At 35.1% G+C, this 15,973-nt stretch overlaps 1 protein-coding gene and 1 long non-coding RNA gene across 5 annotated transcripts; one reads left to right on the top strand and one right to left on the bottom strand.

Moving 5' to 3' along the window:
• Positions 1–4,200: 4,200 nt before the first annotated feature.
• On the top strand, positions 4,201–12,717 carry LOC309506856. 3 transcript variants are annotated; one of them, XR_014208948.1, is made up of 5 exons: positions 4,208–4,446; positions 10,050–10,515; positions 11,685–11,748; positions 11,852–11,974; positions 12,098–12,717. It is a non-coding gene; the product is annotated as an uncharacterized lncRNA (long non-coding RNA). The 3 variants fall into 3 exon arrangements; XR_014208946.1 differs by having other exon boundaries at positions 4,201–4,446; positions 10,050–11,748; XR_014208947.1 differs by having other exon boundaries at positions 4,202–4,446; positions 10,386–11,748.
• On the bottom strand, positions 5,658–11,598 carry lta (lymphotoxin alpha (TNF superfamily, member 1); the record flags this gene model as incomplete). 2 transcript variants are annotated; one of them, XM_082180813.1, is made up of 6 exons in its annotated part: positions 5,658–6,542; positions 9,013–9,060; positions 9,280–9,309; positions 9,392–9,449; positions 10,039–10,151; positions 11,508–11,598. In XM_082180813.1, the coding sequence occupies 5 exons, from the start codon at positions 10,147–10,149 to the stop codon at positions 6,166–6,168; spliced, it is 624 nt and encodes a 207-aa protein (XP_082036939.1). In that variant the 3' UTR covers positions 5,658–6,165. The 2 variants fall into 2 exon arrangements, with proteins under 2 accessions (XP_082036939.1, XP_082036940.1); XM_082180814.1 differs by lacking the exon at positions 11,508–11,598 and having other exon boundaries at positions 9,392–9,434; positions 10,039–10,149.
• Positions 12,718–15,973: the final 3,256 nt, after the last annotated feature.

Below are 15,973 nucleotides of genomic sequence, written 5' to 3'. Positions count from 1 at the left end.
TTAACTTAATGTAGCCTACTTTTTTAATTAGAAGCGACATGTAATTTTGATTTGTTTGTTTTTTCATATATGGATTCATAATTAAATTCTCATGAGTTGCTGATCTGTTAAGCAATATATGATGTTCATTAATGGCTTTTTAAAGAAAGGCAAGCATTTCTGATTGTTTAACATTTTATTAATGTACATACAGGATTAGATTAGTAAATAAGCAATTTCATAATCCCTTCTCTGACATCACAGTGAAAGCTGACAAACCAGCTCAATGTGATTAATGTCAATATGCCACAGGCGCTTTCAGTTTCAGCCTGGTGTTGTAATAGGAGCCTGTCCAACTCGGCCAACACTTAGTTCCTATTGGGAGATTCCAACCCTGAAAATCTTCTGGCCTTTAAAGTCTTGTTTTTGTTTTCTCTCTCCTTTTCATTCTCTTTATCTCATGCTCACTTTCTGTGCCAAAAACAGGTTTGTCACTGAAGCGGAAGTCTATTGATACATTTCTTTGTTAATTTAGCAGTTAAAAAAGCTGATGCAAGACACAGTCCTAATAAACATGAGCCATTTCGCAATATACATATTGTGGAGGCTCTGAGCTCTTTTGTTTGTGGTTTCTTAAAAACACCATGAAACATAATGTGTGATTCTTTTTATTCTTCATTTTTTCTTAACATGCCACAACATTCCTCAAAAGAAAAAGGCCACTGTACTGATTAAATAAGCAGTTGCTAGAAAATGCCAACGGCATCTTAAAAAAACCTCACAGCTGAAGTAAAAATCCTGATAATTGTGCGCCAATTGTACATTTTGGACTTCTGGTGAGGCTGGAAAGAACTTTGCATGGGATAATGGGTAGACAAGGCCTTAGATGGAGTCTGAAATATTGCGTTTCGAGCACATGAATCACCAAATTAAGTCATATTTATAAGTGGGGAACTCTGAATTCTAAGCTAATGATACATGTGATGTGAAGGGGGGTGTTGATTTAAAGCATGGCGAAAACAATGATCTATCATAGGCCAACAATAGGCTATCTATAATGTATATATAATTCAATTCACCTTTATTTGTTTAGCGCTTTTCACAATTCATATAATACAGAAAAGTCTCACATTTGACGCGATCGCGGCGCGAGCTCACCCATTAACCGACAGTGACTTTTATAGCCTACCTGAGTGTAACTGAGTAACGGACACATCACAAAACAAAGTGGACAACAATGACTGGATCTAAAAACTCATAGGTCCTACTATAAGTTACCGAGACACACGTGAAAACAAGCGACAGGCAACTAGTTGCCCGGTACAGTTCCGCACCGTCCATCACAATGTATACAGTGATGATTGAGAAATGTATTCTACATAAGCCTGTTGTTGTATCAAATTTGATACTTCGGGGCCTACATTAACATGATTAAAAAACAAACAACAAAAAACGTATCGATGGATAATCAGGTAACCTAGGTTGCTTTGTCTCGTAAATGTTGAAATATTGTCAATATAAAAGTTATTTGTAGCCTACTTAAAATCATCAAAGATTCCACAGTAAAAGCAATTTTAGAATTAAACTTAGCCTACTTACTTATAAAGTGTGGATCAGATGACGGAAGGCATGTAGATTGTGTACGACAGGTTTTTAAGCAATGTTTTTAATTTTTAGTGTGAACGAATATTTTGAAATGAAAAGCTGAAAATATGACCTCTATTAATCAACATTTATATTTATTATGGATCAGTGGTTTTAATTCATTATTTTGCATGCCTGCAACATAAAGAATATACAACAGGGGCCTAGTGTACTAATGTGGTTTATGCTGTCTTGCTGTCTCAACTTATCCGTGCATCAGTGCTATTATAGGCCTATCGCATACCCTTTCCTCTAATCACTGAGAAAGGAAATGAAGTATAACGCCACAATAGCTTCATGCTTTTCCCCTTCCGCAAAAGCTTCAGTCAAACACTAAAGAAAGTGTGTTAACTCATTCCTCTCTTACTCATAGTATCTTATTTATTTGTTCAGTGTGAGTCATCCCATTAAAGCTGCTCAATGTTATGAAATTATTGCTACGTAAATAACCTGCATATACATGAACTACAGTGAGGATTACTGCCATGATTGCGCCATGTGGCTCACGCACCGCTCCATGTAGTAATTCCTCATTCTATTGTTGCCTAATTAAGAAAATGTAATGGAAACTGTTTGCACATTACTGTATGTCCTCCTCACTTTCGTTCAGGATCTGACTCTCGGGCCTTGTTTGTGGTTTCTGCTGTAATGGTGCATTGCGTGTCAACATGAAGTGTTCAGGTCCTGTTCCGTATAGCTGTAGGGGCGACATGACATTTACGTGCGGTGATTTGGGTCTATATGTAGGCACTGAAAGTTTGTCCCTGCATAAATGTAAAATACCTTTAACATTTTTATTTAGCATCCATGTTCAATGATAGCAACAACTCTTCTGGAGTTTTCTGATGTAAACAAAGTGTTATGTAAATGACATCAGGGAGTGGAGAAATTACCACTAGTTATATTTAGGAGTTGTATAAAGGAATAGTTTACTCAGTAATGCAAATCTGTCAGCATTGACTCTATCTTAACATATTTGACGTTCTTTATGTCTTTCATGGACTAGGCCTATATAAGGAGATGATGGATGAATCTTCACACTGTTCTGAATGGTCATGAAAAATGACTTAAAAGCACCATAAGATGACTCTATACAACTTGTGTGCTATATTCAAGTCTTGTAATGAAAGAAAGAAAGAAAGTTGTCATTATTTATTCACACTCATGTCATTCCAAACCCGAAGTAGCTCATTCATCTTCAAAAATAAATAAAGATAGTTTTCTGTTCCTACATTGAAGGTTAATTTCACCTAAAATTTAAAGCTTTAAAAAGATCGAAAAGATACCATACAGCATACACTGAAAAAAAAAATTACATCCCCAAGTCAAAAATTTCTAGTGACTGATAACATCTAAATTTTTCAATTAGTCTGATGTATTATTTCTCATTGAGCCAATGTTAACAGACTATTGCAACAAGAATTGCACTTGGGCCAATTTAAAAATTTAGATGTGACCAGTCACTAGAAAATTTTGACTTGGAGAGGTTAGACATTTTTTACAGTGTAAAAGTAATCAATACACAGTAAAAAATTATATAATCAATAGGTTATGACAATATGTGTTTTTACATTGCTTTAACTCATCAAAAGACGTTATAAATAACTTTTTTTATAAGTTATACAAGATTTAACTCATTTTTTAACTCAGTCAGTTTAAGTCATTTAAGTTGAAATGACATACTTAAAAATTTAAGGCAGCAACTTTTTTTTACAGTTCACTCTCTTTGTGCGAAGATTTATTTTTATGTTTCATGCTTTCTTTCTTTTAAAACAAAAATACATGCGGCTGTGTAAATCCTGGATTTGCTCTAAAATGTTCGATGTCATCATACAAGCATTGATTCACATGCACTGCAAGTCTGTGACCATAGCTCTCTGTTGAAACCTTTAGAAAGCACCACATTCAGAGAGCACCTGTGATGTAACATCAAAGGGCAGAACTTTGAGAGGGGGAAGTGTGGGAAAGCCCCTTTATTTTAGGTCAGATTAATGTGGTTATGCAGTGGTATGTCTGGGTTGATGATTCTGTAAGGATTCCCTCTTTCCACATTTCTGACCCCTCTCTCCATTTACCGTTTTCTCTTTTCCCCATAATGCTCCACGGGGGAAGGGATATGTGACGTAGAGCACGGTTAGTTTCACAGCTCCCCTCTGCAAATGGGTTAACACCTTTACCACGAAGAAGAAGAAAAAAAAGCACCATTCTCTTTTCAAAGGATGATGCGCAGAGTAGCTGTAGTTTCTAACCTATCTAACTCTCCATGCCACTATTATTATCACCTGAAACCTTGTTTGTGTCGCCATGTGACACATAAACGTGCTGGACATGCATGGGAGGAAATTTTCAGAGAGGATTTGCCGATGTATGTTATGAGTACACCAATTCAGTAACTTTATCTCAGTAACTATGAGGTTTTGAGTCAAAAGTCCAATTGCGCTATAATGTGTATTTTCTCTACAAGTGGTTTTGCACGTTGTTTTCAAATATGTAACCCTTTTCACATTTTGTGAAATTAGTCATCCAAAGTGAAATTCCAAAATGCATTTAATGACCTGTATCTTGGCTTGTTTGTACTGAAATTTCAAATAAATAACCCCACTCAGAGAAATATATACTGGAGTAAAACATGTAAAGGTATCGTATATTGTTTAATGCATGCATGAGTGCAAAAAAACCACAAGCTAACAGGAAATGGTTGATGGTGCACAAACAGACATTCACAAATAAAGGTTAAGTTCAATTGCTTTGCATATCGCTGCCGAATTATGCTGACAAACTGTTCTTCCAGTCCTACGTGCTAAAGCAAGTTTTAACTTACAGGTAAAGTTTGCATTTTTTATTTTTAGAAATCAAAATCTGGTTTTAATAACAGAAAGTTAAATAGTCCTATACGTATCGAAAATGCGCTGGTTCATCACAGGACACGAGGGAAACATTGTTTACGAAAGTAAAGATTTTGAAAAAAAAAAAATGCGTTGCTTGAACATTTTCAGTGATAATGAATCTGATGACTTTGGGGAGGTCAGTCTCATGAAAGAAGAACAGAAAAACCTATCCGAAAATATAATGTTCGTTTAAAAATGGCATGATTTGCTTCCTCAAACGAGTTTCCACATCTAATAGAGAGAGAGGAAGTAGGCCTAAATAAACTAAGCCTTAAATTGTAGTAAACATGTCAAAGGCTAGATAAATCTTTCTTAAATGTTGCAGTGTACGTGTGGTACAATATGAGTTGCTTTCTTTATTGATAACCAAACCATTTGTCAGAAGCATTTAAGGCTTAAAATAATGTAAATTAATTTGTGCAATTTGTTTTTTCCTTAATAATATACCAAAATGAAGCACCGAACGCTGTTGTCACATGCTCTTTATACATCATGCAACTCATCCTTACCTCACTGCAGTTTGTCAACCACCGTATAACATGAGTGAAGACACAAAGGTGAGATGACTTTTCAGTGTGGGCAGAGGAATAAACTAAAAAAAGAGGATTTATAGATGTGGGGAATTCAGAATTGTGACTCACAGCACATGAAATTAGCTGTCAGTGTCTCTTGCGGTTACAGTTTGTCAGCGGGGATAGACTTTTGGAAATATATTCGACTTCGTACAGTAGGCTATACTCCATCAAGACTGGGTACTTAAAATGTCGGAATTGTTTCAGTAGACTATAATCGAAAAACCAAAACTAGACGGCGTGCTAAATATTGATCTTGACATAGGCCCACCGTTCTCCCTGACCTTTACATTAAATTAGGTAGTTCTGCAAAGTGGGGAAGCTTCCTCATGCCTTTAGCCTTCAAGATAAGATGTACACGTAGGCCTATAGCTACGCAATCGAAACACAATGTTGTATCTGCGGCGAAAGTGCAGTGGGTTTAAGTTTCAGTGGTTTGCTTTCAAAAGACCAACAGGAAGGCCACGTTCAGATGCCGTTCCTGTGATGACTGACGCCCTCATGTGGCTAATACAAAAAACAAGTTATACAAAACCTCACGGTTGAGTCTGAATTCAATTCAAGCAGGGAAATGTATGTTGCACTGAATCAACTTTTATTTTGAAATAGCTTACAGGTAGGATAACGGTAGTACACAAATAAATTACTTAAAAAACCGAGTTCATTTCAAATTGTCACTTTGACTACTGTTCATCATGCATTATTAAATTAACAAATTACTGGACATTTTGAAGACTATTTACAGCACTTTACTTTAAAAAAGAAATTAAATACAATTAAAATACAATACACAAATAACCAATAAACCATTTGCAATAAATCTCAAAATATTTTAACAATTACTTTAGTCATATAATATAAAAATAAATCTTTGCGTTTTAACTCATACAAAGAAGAAAATATTCCCTTTGAAACCCATAATGGGCTTGAGAACTATCTTTTATTATTTACTTTTGTAAACATAAATACAGATGGTTTTGATTCTTCAGGTGAAATACCTGACTTACAAACAATCAGAAACTGAATTGTGGGTCTTGTAATTCTTTAAGGAACAGGAATAGAATCTGAGAGATTTAGACTTATTATTTGTTATACAGCAAGATTTCCCAGTAAGTATGCCACGCTTCAGTCGATAGGCGCAGGGATTCAGGATGTATATTCAGGCTGATGCTCTCTCCCTTTGTCAGCTTGACCAGCCGGATCATTGTCAATGTTCCTGGTTCAAAGCGAAAAACCTCGCTCAGTATTCTGACTTGTGTAGCAGGACCTTTGTTTTTGAGCAAAACAACTCTCGCCTCTTGCTTCTTCGTTGGATTCACGTCTTTCGTTGGATGCATGACGAAGATAACCTGGGCGTGGATATAGTAAATACCGCTGGTTTTAATTTGGACAGTGTTGTTATTTAAGAGGAGGGAGCTGCTCTCACAGGGATCACTGCATATCCAGGTTTCATTACTGTCTGAGGAAGAGAATGGAAATATTAGTTTGCAGTCTGAAAACCTTTCCCAATTATTAACACTTTATTCTGTGCTTTTGGGAGGAACACAGTGCTTAAATTCATATACAAAAGTTTATGATTCAAAACTCCTTGAAAAACTATTTTGTGTTGGTGTATTTAATAAAACAGGAAGTTGGAAACTATCTATCTAAAGTTAGATAGTTCTACACACACACACACTACTGTTAAAAAATATTTTAATCTTTTTTTAACATTTCTTATTGCTATAATTGTTGAAAACGGTTGTGCTACTTAATATTTTTGTGGAAGCCATGATATATATATATATATATATATATTTTGGGTGTAACGATACCCTCATGTCACGATTCGATATATATATATCACAATACTGAACTCACGATACGATATTATTGCGATACTCCAAGACATATATGGTAAAAGGTTAACAAAAATGTTGCCTACTGTTGATTAAAATCCTAAATTTGATATTACATTGTGGGTGTAAATGAATAGGCTTGTACTTGGTGCTTGTAACCCAATGCACAGGACAATAGTGACACCAGAATACAAATATTCATGATTCTGAAGCTGAAAATACAGAATTATTTCAGACGAATATGCCTTGCACTCTGTCACTGACTAGATATATTTAAAATAATGTAGGCCACTTTTTACTGGTAACATCAGATATTTGGCATTATCAGGACCCACAAATATTCCCCCATTGCATTATTATACATTATATTCAACATTAGTAGTTTTATGTAGTAGGCTACTGACGTTAAAATAAAACTGACTAGAATTTTTTCCTCACACAGAAATTTTATTTTGGATGAACTATAATCAAAACATATTGTCACTATCCATGATATATATTGTTGCATTTTTTTATTGCGATATATTGTGACACAATATATTGTTACACCCCTAATGTGTATATATATATATATATATATATATATATATATATATATATATATATATATATATACAGGGCTTGACTGTGGTGAGTGGTTTTCCAAAGTTACTAGCCACTCAGCATTTTCACTGGTCACAATTTTGACATTGATACCATGGGGAAAAACTGTATATATATAAAAAAATATTTTTAATATTATCTCATAATTTGGCAGCAGGTATATTAGGCTGTCACTTTAAGACCTGATGCACGGATCCATTATACTAAAGCACAATAAGCAGCAAAAAATAACTCAATTTAGTATTGAGATTATGTTTTATGTGCAACATTATATATACTTTGGGTGTGAGCACAAAATATGTGAAAAAAAATTATATGTGCGAGTAAAATTATGCACAATTATGCATATTGGAAGCGTTTCAGATATTTCACTATTGAGTATATATATATAAAAATTCAGTTTAATGCTTAAAAATATTTAACGCAATTAATGCAGCATCCGTTTTTTCTGTCATCCTTTGGCTAGCGTTACATTATGTGATCACGCTCTTATTCATGCAAATGCTTTTAAACCATTCAAGCGCTTAAAGTGACAGCAGCCACTAATTTTCTTTTATTAATGTTAATCAAAAAACAAAGGGAACAAAGAAAATTACTCACAGCTCTGGACTAAATAACTTTTGTAGCTTTAATAAGGATTATTCTATATTTATTTATGCAGTGCAGACTGTTTGATAACTTAATTAAATTTTTGTCAAATAAATTAAGTAAATCAAGTCAAACATGTAAACCTTTTCCTTTTAAAAATATAAAAAGTTGCTACCAGGCTCATTACTATTAAAAACACAAATACATTGAAGAGTATAATTTTATTAATTTAATTGCGCTTATCATTTTCTTGTGTAAATGTTCCATTTGTGGGGGTCGGAGCTGCCGTTCATCCCACATATATATGAAAACACACTTCACACAGGACGTGAAGTGAGGTCAGGGAAGGAGAGCCTTTTAAAGGAACGTTTCGACCTCCTTCCTCGTACATAGAGCCGTGCACATTTAGGCTAGTTAAATTTCCACTGATTCACAACGCCTCTGCGATAAACATTCAGCGTCACCTCAGAAGTGTCATTGTGGTGACTGAATCTGGTTCAGCGAGGCGACAGTCACACGAATGAGATGAGAGTGCTTTAAAAAAAAAAGGTACGACCTCCTACTCGAATGGTGTGAAGGTGAACTTCCAGGTGACCTCAAGTTCCCTCACAGAAAACGACTAGTCCTAGCTTATTTACAGGTGTGATGTGTAGTTGAATGTGGTAACTTGACTTAAATCACTTTTAGGCCACAAAAGATTCTTTAAAAGCAGAGAACCACATGTCCAACTTCCTCAATGCAGCAGAGAAACCAAGAGACATAGTGACACAACCAAAAGTCCCACTATCTCTTGTTTTCATGATATAGAGAGAAGCGAGAGATGCAGAAAAAGTGCAAAAGGGGGAAACGGGAAAGAGTAAAAGTGTGAAGAGGTCCACAGGAAGGAAGATGTTCTCTTACCTCGGATGAGACTCATATAGTCGTTAAAAGACGGGTTGTAACGGGATCCTGAAAGTGCAACTTGATTATTTTCACTTTACAAATAAAAAAACTAAAACTATTATTTAAAGAAATCATACAAATTTCCCCAATAGGAATATTTCCCAGATTGAAAGATAGCTTTTGAAGACTATTAACAGAACTGATACTTTTCATCTATTGTTTACATTTCTTTTCACATTGGCAAGGCAATCCACTGTTCACAATAAAAAGTTCAACATTTCTCACCTATCTGTTGGACAGGTTTGGTGTTGTTTTCTGTAAAAGAGTATTAGATTGTTACTTTCATGACGAAGGTGTGCAATTTTCCTTTAAATTGAAAACGGATTAATAAGCAAACCTGTTAAATTGGGCTCTTCATTTCCTGGCTTTTCATTTCCTGTCTTTTTTGTTTCAGACTAAATAAAAAAATAATAATAAAAATGTTAATCTCAAAATGACAATCCAACCTCTCATGAAAATGTAACCATTTTACGTGGTGGCTATTTTGTATGAATTCGTACAGCGTGAATTGTTCGAAAATGTACGATTTTTCGAAAAAAGTAAATATAAAGGTCCACCTCTAAACCAGACCACTACTGGGACATAAGCAGATCGTACCAAAAAAAACGAATTAGATTCTAGGAATTTGATAAGAATAAGCCAGCAATTCATCAAAACGTAAAATTGTTACAAATTGCCATGAGACCGTGTTGGAAAATGAACAAACAACTGAGAAGTATCAGATACTATTGCAGTAAAACTTAAGTGTGCCATTTACTATACTACAGCCTACACTGTACTATAAAAACGTGACTTTCAAAACATTAATCTGTTTATCAGAGCAGCCCAACCAATAAAATTTGCTCAACCTATAGCACAAGGCTGGGGTCGGCCCATTGGGTATACCAATGCCAGATGGGAGAATATGCTTGAAAACAGGCTACACTTCAGTTTTTCTACATGATAAGAGGCAGTGTGGTTTGAGGCAATCACAGGTCACTTTACCTTTTCGTTAGAATGTATTCCAAGATATACCGTCATTATCAAAAGAGCTGAAGACATCAGGCAGCACCAGCCAACCAAGAGGCGGAACCTGGGGTTATTCGAGCCAGTCATCTCTGTGATTATAGCAGAGCCCAAGAAAAAGGAATCAAATGAATCAGTGAAACCAAAGATATATTCACAGTGAATCAATTAGGAGAAACCTGATGTGTGACCTAAATGCGTGGACTTTATCTATGTACAGCTTAAGAAAGCACAACGTCATGTGGTGAGAAAATCTATTTAAACCTGCAGGGATTGTACAGTATATGAATATTTGCATTCAAACCTAATCATGTTTTTACTTACAGGCCTCAGACCATCTACTCTCCCTCCACACCGGCTTCTAGTTTTGCATGTATGTCTGTCTAAAAGAGCAGTGGTTTGTCTCAAAGGTGAATTCCCATGTGGCCCACAAAGATACCCAGTCCTCAAACCCAGGTGGGTTGAACATAACCCACCGAGTGTTCAGAAGTTTGAAGTTGGACTTTTTTTTTCTGTATACATTGAATTGAACACATTATCTTCCAAAGGAAATGTTTTACTACTGATGTGACATTTCGATTTGGTGCCAGAATCGATTAGTTCTTGCAAGGAAAGTCATTGTGTGTTTGCTGTCAATGTGTGAGTTTCTAAAGAGTTTTCCAAAGAGTTTCCCATTATTGTTCCCCTCAGCATTCTTACAACCAGTCAGCAATACAAAAGGAACCTTCATTTACCCGACTGACCAAATCAGTCTAGTTTAAAAATAGTGTCATACTGTGTAATAAATCTATTTTTAAAAGGAGAGTCCTTGAAGCCTGTAGATGGCCAATGTGCTCAAGAATATAACCAAATATTTAGGCTTAGGAGGATAAAAAGTAACATTTTAAGAATTGGTCATTGGAAATTGCATATTGATCAACTTCTAAACTGAATGATATCACTCTAAAAAATGCTGGGTTGTGTTAACCCAATGTTGGGTCAAATATGGACTAACCCAACGTTGGGTTAAAAATTCAATTTAAAAATGGACAAACCCAGCCGTTGGTTTACATTTTTAATGTAACAAATGCAATTTGTCCATTTTTAAATTGCATTTTTGTCCATTTTTGATTTTGTCCAAAATGCAATTTGTCCATTTTTAAATGGCATTTTTTAACCCAATGTTGGGTTAGTCCATATTTGACCCAAAATTGGGTTAACACAACCCAGCAGTTTTGGTTTACGCATCCCCCTATGGTGGTTATAGCCCTAAATGTGTTGTTAAACTCTATAAAGATAGACTATGTAGATTTGTCACTGACCTATGGCTAAATTCAAAGCCCCAATGGAAATTAATTGTTCAATTAAAATATGCTGTAAGGAATATAAAGAATGACACTCAAATGGCAATATTCACTAAGAAATACAATACCAATGTATGAAATTATGAGAGAGATTGCTTCACTCACCTTAGTGTGTGCTGTAGTGTGAAATGTGGCTGTGAGATTGAATGAGCATCTCATCTAGACATGGTCTCTCCCACAGGGTTTCCCCTTTTTTTTATGCTCATGTTTAAGCCCTGGACCTTCTCTCTCTCTCTCTCTCTCTCTCTCTCTCTCTCTCTCTTCCTCTGTTTCTTTCGGTAGCGGCTGTGGTTGGAAACATAAGAGAAGGTGGATGGTCAGAACCTCACAACTAGACAGAAATGAAGTATGAAGTTGCTGTATGAAGTGAAGTGATTGGACATATACATCGACTTCAGTGAAAATAAATCAAATCAACTTTTTTAATTTCTGCCCATTTGTCGTAACAGGCGCAGAGATTTCAGCGGCAACACAACAGAGATGACATGATGATAAGTGACATGTGGCTGCCCGTTTAGGCAAATAAAACACTTTCTCTTCAGCTCTACCAGACTTCTGAAAAAGAGGAAAAGGTGGTTTGCCTAAGGCGATATTAGGGGTTATGATGTGTAAGCATGATTGTGGTTTTTCATCCGGGGGAGGAGGGGGGGTGTGGCTACCATGTTTATACTGAAGTTGTTGTTTTTTTCACTTAGATCCACTGCATTTCTTCTTTTCTTCTCTTGGATGTGTTGGGACATCCCCCATTCAGATGCTTGTACTTTCCTATGAAGACATGCATACCACACACTCCCACACAACAGCCCACACAAAGACAAACACACTTGTACGGTCACTGTCTCTTTATTGTGAATAGTGAAGTGAACAACCCTGATGTAACATCAACATATAAACATACCACATTCCTAGAATATTTGTGAAGGAATTCTTCAGATAATATCAAAATAATTGAAGTAGAAAAATAGCAATGCCTCTAATAGGATGAGCCATTTTTGATGCAGTAGTAACTATGGTTGTAACGATTCCCTCATGTAACGATTCGATACATATCACGATACTGAACTCACAATACGATATTATTGCAATACTCCAAGACATATGGTAAAAGGTTAACAAAAATGTACTGTTTATTAAAATGCTATATTTGATATCACATTGTGGGTGTAAATGAATAGGGTTGGACTTGGTGCTTGTAACTCAATGCACAGGACAATAGTGACACCAGAATACAAATATTCATGATTCTGAAGCTGAAAATACATAATTATTTCAGACGAAAATGCTTGCACTCTGTCACTGACTAGATATATTTAAAATAATGTAGGCCACTTTTTACTGGTAACATCAGACATTTGGCATTATCAGGACCCACAAATATTCCCCCATTGCATTATTATACATTATATTCAACATTATATATAGTAGTTTAATGTAGTACTGACACTAAGACTCTGATAACTTTTTTTTTCCTCACACAGTAATTTTTATTTTGGGTGAACTATAGCCTACACAATACAGATTGTCACTATCCACGATACAAATTGTTGCATTTTTTTGCATTACGATATATTGTTACACCTCTAGAAGTAACTAAAGAAACTATGCCTTCTACAGAAAAACTGTGTATTTTATTGCTATATTGCCACACTTCATAGCCTAATTCTCCACAACAACCGTTAATCCCAAGAAAGATAACTATGATGAAAATTACATTGGCGTCCTCAACCAAGGAAGGACGATAACATTGTGTTCATTAAGTGCAAGCTTTAAATGCTCAAGCTCTTTAAAGTCGGGACAGTGACTGCTGTCAATCTTTTTATCATTCATCAGCTAAAAAAAAACATTGTTCTGAAAGTGATTCCAACGATTATCAATCACGCCATTAAGGGACTTTTACATCAGTGGTGTGTGGTGGTGTTTTTAAATGAGGAGGCAAAGTCCTCACTTTTTTATGTATCATATGTAAATGTATGTCCCTGTTACATTTAATTTTCTTGGTTAAATAAACATTTCATAAAAAGAGAGACCAAATATAACTCTATTTTGTATTTTTACACTTTATTAAAACCAACTATAAATTTAATCAAGTTAGTACTTGTACGCATTTTTACATTTATTCCAAAATAATAACTAAAGGCTGTAACAATTTAAACAATATATATTATTTGTGACCTAATGTTCAGCTTTCAACTTATTTTCAGCGGTCATCAAGCTGAAAATCAAGCACTGTTGACAGACACAGACATGAAGATGTACCTTTAAGTTCCCCAAGCTGATTGCTCACTAAAAACCACCAAAGTTATCATGTTTCATGTTTTCAAGTTTGATTTGTGGCTGAGTTGTTTACTTACTTTTTTATTAGTCTTCCCATTAAAGGGTCAGTTCTCCCAAAAAATGTTATTCTGTCTGTAATTACTAGTCAGGGCCGGCCCTGACCAATTTGCTGCCCTAGGCAAGATTTTACCTGGCGCCCCATGCATCACAGCCCATTTCACCCCGTCATTGTGTTCATGATTTAGCATATATATATATATATATATATATATATATATATATATATATATATAGGCCTATATACACACACACACACACACATTACAGCCTAAACACAAATACCAAGAGCATTACATAGCATTCAAGTCAAGTCCCCATTATCTTTTATAGCACGATTTACAATAAAGATTTAATGTGAACTTTGCTATTTTGAATAAACCTGTAAATAAATATCATTACTATGCCATAAAATGTACAGGCCAAAAGTTTGGAAACATTACTATTTTTAATGTTTTTGAAAGAAATTTCTTCTGCTCATCAAGCCTGCATTTATTTGATCAAAAATACAGAACATTTTTTAATATTGTGATATATTATTACAATTTAAAATAATTGGTTTTCAATTTATTATACTTTAAATTATCATTTATTTCTGTGATGCAAAGCTGAATTTTCAGCATCATTACTCCAGTCTTCAGTGTCACATGTGACATCCGGTCTATCACATGATCCTTTAGAAATCATTCTAATATGATGATTCATTATCAAAGTTGGAAACAGTTCTGCTGCTTAATATTTTTTCATAACCTGTGATACTTTTTTAGGATACTTTGATAAATAAATAGTAAAAAAAACATTTTTTAAATGTTTTAAAAATAGAAATCTTTTGTAACAACAATATACACTACTGGTCAGTAATTTGGGGTCAGTTGTTTTTTTGGTTGTTTTTTTGGTTGAAATAAATCAATACTTTTATTCAGCAAGGATGTGTTAAATTGATAAAAAGTGGTCGTAAAGATGATTTATATAATTAGAATTTTTTTTTTTTTTAAATAAATGCAGTTCTTTTTAACATTTTATTCATTAAATATATTAGGCAGCAGAACTGAACTCAAAAACATTAAAAATAGTAATGTTTCCAAACTTTTGGCCTGTACTGTATACCCACAACTGCACAACTGTAGAGTAAAACATTAATAAAAAAGTGATAATAAAAAATGCGTCTTAAAACTGACATGATTGTTACAAAACCACACAGTCTGGGGACTCTGGAGAACTCAGAACAACTGCTAACATTAAGTTTAAGGTAAAAATAACTGCCATGAAATTATAGTATCTTACTCCTATGCCATAAATTGTTCATTCACTACATCACTTTACCTCTGTCTTTATCCCCTTTTATCCTCTTCTCTTCTTTTTGGCACTGTATCTATCGCAGACTATGCTCATTTATAATGTGTCATGTAAATTCGGCCTTCCGTCACAATCAGGAAACTTTCACCGCGTCTAGAACTGGCGCGAGCTGCCAGGCCCGTTTCTACGAGCTGTGTGTTAACAAAAGCAGTGCTGTCTACATTGGATGCGGAGTCGCGCACGCTACACAACAAATTACCAACAACTGATCGCGCGCGCGCTCTGTTTCTGACGCACTTCAAGCACTCGATGGGCGGGGGGCGATTGGTGAGCCGGACTTTTTTTTTTTTTTTGGGTAGTATTTCGAATTAATGGTTTTAAAATAGTATTATATATATATATATATATATATATATATATATATATATATATATATATATATATATATATATATATATATATATATTAAAAAAAAAAAGTAAAAAAAAAAAAAAAAAAATTCACTCGTTCACTCATTCTGGCGCCCCTATGGATGAGTGGCGCCCCTAGCATTTGCCTATACCGCCTATGCCGCGGGCCGGCCCTGTTACTAGTAATTACAGTATTACCCTCATGTCTTCTGGGTTGTACGTCAGAACGTAGGCTCACTATTGGCCGACGCTGGTCATGTGTGTGATGCGTGTGATGCTGGCCAATAGTGAGCCTACGTTCTGACGTACAACCCAGAAGCGTTGCGCTGTTACACTACGTGAACTTACTCAGAGCCCCACACAGAAGAAAATGAATAGTTGAATAAAGTCGTTATTTTTGTGTGTCTTTTTTGCGCACAAAAAGTATTCTCGTCGCTTGACGAGACCTTAAACTTAAGGTTGAGCTATTTTAAGGATGTCTTTACTAACTTTTCTGGGATGGCAGATATCGATTACATAGAAGGCTATAGGAGT

Source organism: Leuciscus leuciscus, assembly GCF_965113295.1.
Source record: "Leuciscus leuciscus genome assembly, chromosome: 9".
Lineage (NCBI taxonomy): Eukaryota > Metazoa > Chordata > Actinopteri > Cypriniformes > Leuciscidae > Leuciscus > Leuciscus leuciscus.
Note: the sequence above shows the minus strand (reverse complement) of the source record. Positions and strands in the feature narration are given on the sequence as shown.